General features: G+C 44.2%; 1 protein-coding gene across 1 annotated transcript in view; it reads right to left on the bottom strand.

Moving 5' to 3' along the window:
* Agl (amylo-alpha-1, 6-glucosidase, 4-alpha-glucanotransferase) overlaps nt 1-8805 on the bottom strand; it is a gene marked incomplete at its 5' end in the record, with an annotated part of 62298 nt that overhangs the window by 10851 nt on the left and 42642 nt on the right. Inside the window, 3 exon segments of the mRNA XM_013516512.1 lie at nt 164-276; nt 1510-1645; nt 7687-7798. Of these exon segments, the coding sequence (XP_013371966.1) occupies nt 164-276; nt 1510-1645; nt 7687-7798 (361 nt within the window).

Here is an 8805-nt window from a genome sequence, read left to right as displayed (position 1 = left end):
GGTTAGTAACCAGGTCTGTTACCATTTCCACGTTAGTAAATTATTTTTCTTTCCTCTTACAATTTAAGGTTTTCCAATATTAGTTGACTCAATCAAATGATAATAACGCAGGTTAAGTACGTAGAGGATACATCAGAAATGTCTTTGTAAACAAACAGCTTACCGTGCCTTTTCACTCTAACTTCGTGATAAGGGAAAATATTTCTCTGGGATAATTCCAGCAGCCAGCGAACTGCAGATTTGCAAAGGCCTACGATTTCCACAGCAGACCCATCCCTACAATTACAAATAAAGTTTACTCTGTAAGTTGGACTCACTTAAGCATTATTTACAAAGGCGTTTCAGCTGGGCTTGGCCGTGCATGCCTGTACTCCCACAAGCTTATGTGGCTGAGGCAGGCAGACTGCAAGTTGGATGCCAGCCTAGGCAAGTCAGTGAGACCCAACCTTGAAACTAAAGTGCTGGGGTGCAGCTCGATACAAAGGCCCTGTGTTTAACCCCTAGTTGCACACACACAGCGCTGCATAACAGGTATTACAACTGGCATATTATACAAACAACTACCTGCTGGAAAAACCCTCACTCTGTAAGGAATACGCAGTACACCCTAAAGGCAATCTCACTTATTACTGTCCTGCCACTGTTTATTTTTCTAACATTTCAGAAGCTCATTTTTAAGGAAAATAAAAAAATATAAAATCTAAACATGTGCCCCAAAAATAGGCTTGTAAAAGAATTTACAAAGTAAAGATAGCAACTCTTTTGTTTAATGTGCTCCAGGTCAATCTCAAGGCCTCACACACGCTAGGTAAGTGGTGTACCACTGAGCTACACTCCAGCTCTTACAGCAGCTCGTCGCTGGTTTTTGAATAATGCTAAATGAAGATACAACTGTGAATAAGGAAACAGCCCCTTAGTTTAACACAGCAGAAGCTGTTTGCTGAAAGCTTCTGAAATCACAAAAAGCCCTTAGATGATAAATTCTGGGATAAACAACAAGTATCAGGGAGAAAAAGTTCAAGAAGTGAAAAATTTTGTAAAAGACAGAACACGAGTCAGCAAAAGACAGGCACTCTGCAGTGCTTACACTGGAGTGAGGTCAGCGGAAAGGTTCACCGCCGAAACGAACGTACTGCTCTCCTGAGGGGCTGCGAGCCACACCCTACCTTCCAGAAGCGCAGAGCTGCCTGATGACGTAGACCCAGAGGGCCGTGCGATTTCACAATGGGAAGCGCAGGGGGTGAATGGACAAGGAAGCGGGGCCGCGGAGGAAGCAGACCACGGCTGATTTCACACAAAGAATTCACGGCGAACAGAGTAAAGAATTCCGCAAGTGTGAGCGTTCTTTAAAAACACGGCAGGGCCAGGGACAGAGCCCAGCGCTGCAGCACCTGCCTGGCGGGCGCAAGGTCCTGAGTTTGAGTCCCCGCACCAACACACAAGCAAAATACCCAAAGGCCGTGGTAAGGCAAAAGGGTGCGGCGCAGAAGCACTGTTACCGCGAGCTACCTGGGCGTGGCCGGGACGCCCCTGTTCCTGGCTCTGTCGCTCTCCCCCATCTTGTCCATCCACGTGCCGCAGTTGAAGCGGTTTCCGCCGTAAACAAACCCCGTCTCTTCATCGACCCCTGCAGTTATATTAAAACCTAGAAAAGTAAAATCAAACATTTTCATTTTAATGACAAGTTTTTGCCGGGCACGGTGGAGCATGTCTGTAATTGCAGCACTAGGGAGGCTGGGGCAGAAGATCCTTGCGAGTTTGAGGCCAGCTTAGGCTACAAAGTGAGCTCGAGGCCAGCCTGAACTGCAGAGCGAGACCCTGTCTCAAAAAGACAAAAAAAACCCAAAAAAACAAAACACGAAACATTTTATAATAAACATATATTATATAGTATATAAAAGTAAACATTTTATTTAAAACATTTACAAAAGTTTAAACGGATATAATAAACCAGGACAACTACTCTGAAGATCCGTTTGGTAACAACACCTTACAAGTTGAAGATGTGTATGTTCAGCCATGTAACGATTTCATTTACCTTTACATATGCTCTAGAGAAACTCTTACCGATGTGCACAGGTAGAAGTGTATCAGAATATTCATTGTAACGCTGTTTATATTAGGAAAAAAATAAAGGAGTGCTCAGTAGAGGAGTGAATGAATACTGGTGTCTATACACTGGGAAACTCTCATAATTTAAAATCAACAAAGGGGGCAGGGGATTTAGCTCAGCGGCCTAAGTGCCTGCCTGGCAAGTGCAAGGTCCTAGTTCGATTCCTGGTACCAAAAAAAAGGAAAAAAAAAAAAATCAACAAACGATTTGCATGAGTTAAAACTGATACATTACTAAGACAAAATGATTAAACAAGGTACAAAAGGATATGTATAATAAGAGATCTTTTCTGTAAAAACTTAAAACATAAGTACTAGTACATACAACTATGTCTGTCTTCATGGCTATGTCTAATGCATTATTTGTGTAAATTTTGAAACTACATTAGTTTACGCACAGTATATATTACAGGAGCACACTGAGTAAATACCACATGATACAGTACATGTGATTTGCGGACACTGAAACACATAAGCACGTAAAGTATAAAAACAACATGGAAATAGTAAGCTGATTGGGTGTGGTGCCACATGTCTATAATCCTAGCACTTGGGAGGCTGAGGCAGGAAGATCCCCATGAATTTGAAGCTAGCCTGGACTATGTAGTGAGTTCAAGGCCATTTCGAACCACACAGTAAGACTCTGTCCCAAAAAACCAAAAAAAAAAAAAAAGTAAGCCTGATTATAGGATAGTCATTAATTCTAGAAAAGAAGGAAAAACGAGAAACGAAGCTTTGGATATATTTGATATAGTTCTTTTCAAAGTAACATGAAAATATGTGAGGGAAACATAGCCAAATATTAATACTCACTTAATCTCAGTGCTAGGTTCCAAAGTAAACTTTACACTGCATCTTGTAAGTTGAAATATTTCATAATTTAAAAACTAAAAGAATTCAGAGATATCACAAAAGACTTTCAACATGAATTCTACTTCTACTGACTTTTCTTAGACTAAAGTATCAGCGACTGTTACTAGATATGAAAATTAACTCAAGACGGATGTAGGATCTAAATATAGGAGCTGAAGCTATACAATTTTCACAGGAAAACACAGGACAAAAGCTTCGTAACGTGTGGCCAAAGGCATGGGTAACGAAAGAACAAATAAATAAACCAGGCTCATCAAAGTTAGAAACTTCCGCATCAAAGGACACTCTCACAACTGTAGAAAGACAACCTACAGTGCAGGGGGAGACACTCGCAAAGCGCGTCTGAGACGGGTTTGTATCTAGAACATACAAAGACCCCTACAACCCCACACAGAAACCCCAAACCACCCAGTTAGAACATGGGCAGAGGGCTTGAGCGGACCTCTGAAGAGGTGCACCTGTGGCCAACGAGCACAGGAAAAGCTGCCCAACCTCGGTAACCTTTTTCTTTCCCTCAAAAACCAGGGCGAAGTTTACCTGGAAAACTAAACACGAAGAGCGAACTGGCTCTGCAGAGCGCGAGGCCGACTCACAGGCACAAGCCAGGTAACGGCGCCGGAGGACCCCGGGCTGTCGCGGGCAACCCACAGAGCCGCAACCCACGGACCTCGCAGGAAATGAAAATCAGAACTACAACAAGCTGCCCGCTCAAACCCACCAGGCCGGCCGCGGAGCAAAGCAGGGCACCCGGGACACTTGTGCACTGTTAGTGAGTGCGAGTGGGGTAGCCACTATGAAAGCATCAGAGGCCCCTCAGAATTTAGAAATAAAATCACCACGTGATCTACCAATTACACCCCTGGATGTATATCCAAAAGAACTAAAAAGGCAAGATCTTGAGAAGATATTTGCACAACCACGTTCAGTGCAGCACTGCTCACACAGATAAAAAGGGGAAGTATACCAAATGTGTACAGGCAGAAGAATGGATAAAGGAAATGTGGTATATACACAGGCACGAAAAACTATGCAGCCTTGAAAAAGGGGGAAATTCTGTAACAAATTTAGGGTAAGTGACATAGATTAGGATAGAAGGACAAATATTGTATGATTTTATTTGTATGAAATATCTAATGTTGAAATCATGAAAACACAGCACCTGTCTGGCAAGTACAAGGTCCTGAGTTTGATTCCTGTTACAAAAAAAAACCCAAAAATCATAAAAACAAAAAGCAGAAAGGCTGGGGGAGTGGGAAGGGAAGAGGAGAACTAATGTTTAATGGGATGGTGTTCCAGCCTTCCAAGATGAAAAAGTTCTAGAAATCTTCTGCACAGCAATGTGAATACACTTAACACTGCTGAGCTATACACTTCAAAATGGTTATGACAGTAAATTCAATTTTAGATTTTACTTGGTACTGGGAATCAAATTCACAACCTCACGACCTGCCAGGCAGGTGCTATGCCACTGAGCTATTTCCCCAGCCCCTAATTTTAGATTTTTATCACAATAAAAAAGGGCTAAAAAAAGGATGAAATTCTGACATATACTACAACCCGGTTAAGTCCTTCTAAATGTACACTTAATGAAGAAAGTCAGAAACAAGGCACAAATGTCCTTTCATTTATGGTATGCAGAAGCCCTCGTTTGTTGCCCTCACCCACCCAGCTTCATGTTTTGGAAGCTTGGTACAGGGTCTCGCCATATAGTTTAGCCTTGCTTTGAACTCGCTATATAGTCCAGGCTGGCCTTGAACTCACAGCAATCCTCCCGCCTCTGCCTCTGGAGTGCTGGGATTACAGGCGAGCGCTACCACGCCCAGCTCACACCGTGGAAGTCGGAAGAGGCTGGGTCTACGGAAAGATGGTTTGGTCTCTGGAGATTCACGACGCTCTCACCGAGTGAGTTTCCACGAGAATGAGCCGTTACAGGACAGGGAGTCTGACCCTGGATCTCTCCGGCTTCCTATCTTGTTATCACCTCACAGTCAGGAGGCCCCCTGCCGTGATGAGATGGAGCAGGGGCTCTCGGCAGAGGTCCAACCGGCAGGGCTCACTGGTCTTAGACTTTCAGCCTTGAAGCCTGTAAGCTAAATAAACAACCCACTGTTTCTTTATAAAGTACCTAGCCATGGGTATTTGGTTATAGCAACAGAAACTGAACTGATCAAAGTCACGGGACAGCAGTGAGAAGAGTAATTCCCCAGAGCCGGGGAAAGGCGCAGGGAGGAGCTGCTGCCTCCTGGGCAGTCTCAGCGCGGGACGGAGGTGAACCGCGCAGACGGGCAGTGCCAGCTGCTCGACAGTGTGAGCGCACCTAAAGCCACGGAACTGCACACTCACAAACGGCCGAACCCGCAAACGTCACTATCGGAAATTCCCGACAGTATTAAGTGATCCTCAGTAGCTAAGAACCTCCAGTAATCAATGTGAAAACGGGCACAAGTCACACCCACTTCAGCCAAGAGGGAAATCGGACGGCAGGAAAGCACCTGAAGCGTCGAACCTTAGGGAAATGCACATTAAAGCCATGCTGTACAGTGGCCTGACCAGCCTGCAGGGCCGCTAAGACAGGGTGAGAGGAAAGCCCTGGAGAAAGGGGACTGCTCCAGTTTGCAGTGGGACTGTATTTTTTTTTTTTTTTCTGTCTTTTTGAGGCAGGGTCTCGCTATGAGGTTCAGGCTGGCCTTGAGCTCACTGTGTAGCCCAGGCTGGCCTGGAACTCACTACGGTCTCCTGCCTCAGCCTCCCGAGTGCTGGGACAGGCATACGCCCTGGCATCCAGCTTAGTGGGACTGTAGAATGGCACAAGCAGTCGGGAAAATAGCCTGTATTTCTCATCAAGTACAACATGTACTTACTGTAGGACTGATTCATGTTCTTGGACACTTATCTCTGAGAAATGAAACCTATAAATGCAAAAATCTACATAAGAAATATTCATTTTGCATTCATCAAGACATGGAAACTACCCAGTGTCCTTCGGTTGATGAATAGTTAAATAACTGACATATCCCTAAAAGGGAGTACTACTCAGCAATAAAAAAGCATCAACTACTGATACATGCAATAACTTGGGACAGATCTCAAGGGCATGATGCTTACTGGGAGAAACAAAAGTCGCTCAAAAGATTACAAACTATATGATTCAATTTATACGATATTCTCCAAGTGACAAAACTAGAGAGAGGCAAAACAGACGAGGGGTCACTGGAGACCAGGGCTGGGGCTGAGCCGGTGGCCGTGGTGTAAGGGGCACCCGAAGATCTCCGCGGCGAGGGACTGGCTCTGCATCTTGACTCCATGTGAAGCCACATGTGGGGTGAGACTGCAGAGCCGCACGCACGCACCCCCAGACACGGATGTACGAATGTAGAACCGTGCAAACTCAACGGAGCCCACAACCTAGTGACAAGTATTGCACTGGTGCCAATTTTCTGACTGATATTGTGCTTCAGTTACTTAAGAGATTCTGCTGGGGGAAGCCAGGTGAAGGCGTCACAGAACTCTACACAGTATTTTTGAAGCTTTCATGAATCTCTAATTCTTTTGAAAATTCAAAAGTAAAAAAAACTGCATGCATACTAAACAATATATATTTTACATGTCTGGTATGTGTTTACAAAACTAATATACAGCAAACTCATGAGAATGAGTGAGAGCAGTGAGAAAAATGAAACCATTAGTCTTGCACTGGCTGGTAATGACAGCAAGCTGTAAAATGGGAATTATGATGAACTCAAAAGAGCTCTACAAACTGCTGTTTACTTTTACCTGACGTACAAGAAAACCCTTCCTACAAAGGGTACTTTATGTGAGCCAAGGCCACAGGAACAGACTGTGACTGAACTCCTACCTGGGCCACCTGATTGCCGTGTGACACCGAGCTGGCTGCTCTTGAGATTTCTCCGTCAGTAAAAACGAGAACAATAGCTGGGTGGGGGGCACATGGCTGTAATCCCAGCACTTGGGAGGCTGAGGCAGGAGGATTCCTGTGAGTTCTAGGCCAGCCTGGGCTACACAGTGAGACCTTGTCCCAAAAAAGAAAACCAAACAAAAAAATGGGAACAACACACCTCATCTGCAACATTCTTGGGAGTGTTAACTGGGAATAACTCAGGTAAGGAGGCTAGAGCAATGCCCAGCACACAGTAGGCACTTAATTCATAGCAATAACTACTGTGATCATAAACTGCAACCACCCGTACTATCCTTGAAAATGGCTGAAGAAGATGTAAAACTTAATCTTTCCCCTGTTTGTTTGCTTTTGGTACCGGGAAGCGAACTCAGGACCTCACACTTGACAGGCAGGAGCTGTGCTGGTGAGCTATATCCCTGGTCCTATCTTTCCTCTGGAAACTAAAAAAAAAAGTTGAGCTCATGAAATGTGTTACATTTTGTTTTTTTGTGGTTCTGGGGATGAAGCCAAGGGTGTGCGGTCACGGCGCCGCATCGTCAGCCCTTCTGACCTTCCACCTGGACACAAGCTCTCGCTGCGCTGCCCACACTGGCCTGGGACTCGCAGTCAGCTTCGGCGCCTGGGCAGCTGGGCTACAGGTGCGGGCTGTAAGGCCCGGCTGTGTTAATCCATCCACTGTTATTTCCTGAGGTTGTACACACTAATATCCGTGACGCAGACGGACGATTACAAGGGTTAGTTTCACAGCACAGTACATTCTCACCACGGACTGAGGTATGTACCTTCGTCCTTCATGTTTCGATCGATCTGAGAACCAGCGTTTCTTTCCCGGAACTGTATGCCCTGAACATGCCTCTGCATCGCTTCTTGTATCACTTCAAACAGTGGCTGATCCTGTTCAAGACATCATGGACATTACTTTTGTTAAAGTACACTCCTCCTTACAGTACCCCAAGCCCCACAATAAAGTAACGTGGAAACATACTTTCCTCTGGATCGGGGTGGCTGGAGGTGTGCTCCAGCCATCCAATAACGCAGTGTGGCACATGGGTATTTAGTATTAGTACTTTTAACTATTCAGATATTTGACATGAAGTAATTTATACATTTACTGATACATGACAATAAATCTAATTAGCTTGTATAGTTTCTGCAAGAGTAATAAATACTAGCACTTAATTTAGTGTAGCTGATCTTACTTGCATACACAGGTAATTGGATAAATTTCGTAAATTATGCATAAAAGTGATGCTCTTAAATTTGGGTATCTATAGTGACTTCAGAAAATATTCTTAGTAAGTATACAGAGTAAGTAATCCTCTTTATCCATATAACGAATAAATGTTACACTAGGATGATGTATAGGATATAAAATTATACTTTTAAAAAGAAGGTGAAAATGGTCAGAAGCAAAATGTTTACAGTCCTGTTTTATTTAATTATATTTCATTAAAAAAACACTAACTAAAATCAAAACTCTCAAAAATTCTGCTAGTAATTGTAGAAGTTATAAAACATTTTAAATATGCTGCAGAATTTTTCTTTTGGTCTTTTTGAGACAGGGTCTTGCTATGCAGTTCAGGCCCGCCTTGCGCTCACTTTGTAGCCCAGGCTGGTCTCGAACTCGCAGCGATCCTCCTGCCTCAGCCTCCCGAATGCTGGGATGACAGGTGTGCGCCACCACGCCCGGCCTATGTGGAATTGTTTTGACGAATTATGGACAAAATTAGTTATGTGCAAAATAAATATCCTCCTGGCAACATGAGTCCATGTCACTGAAATGTCTCAGCTGACATCAGAAGACAGATAAAAATCTTATGGTCCATGTCTCTGAGTCCTTCACGATACACACATCCTGGAGACGCACGCACGGGCCCTGCCAGAGCCTTCAGCCTTGCCCG

Source organism: Chinchilla lanigera, unplaced genomic scaffold (genome assembly GCF_000276665.1).
Source record: "Chinchilla lanigera isolate Chin_1 unplaced genomic scaffold, ChiLan1.0 scaffold00034, whole genome shotgun sequence".
Classification (NCBI taxonomy): domain Eukaryota; kingdom Metazoa; phylum Chordata; class Mammalia; order Rodentia; family Chinchillidae; genus Chinchilla; species Chinchilla lanigera.
This window is presented reverse-complemented; position numbering and strand designations above follow the sequence as displayed.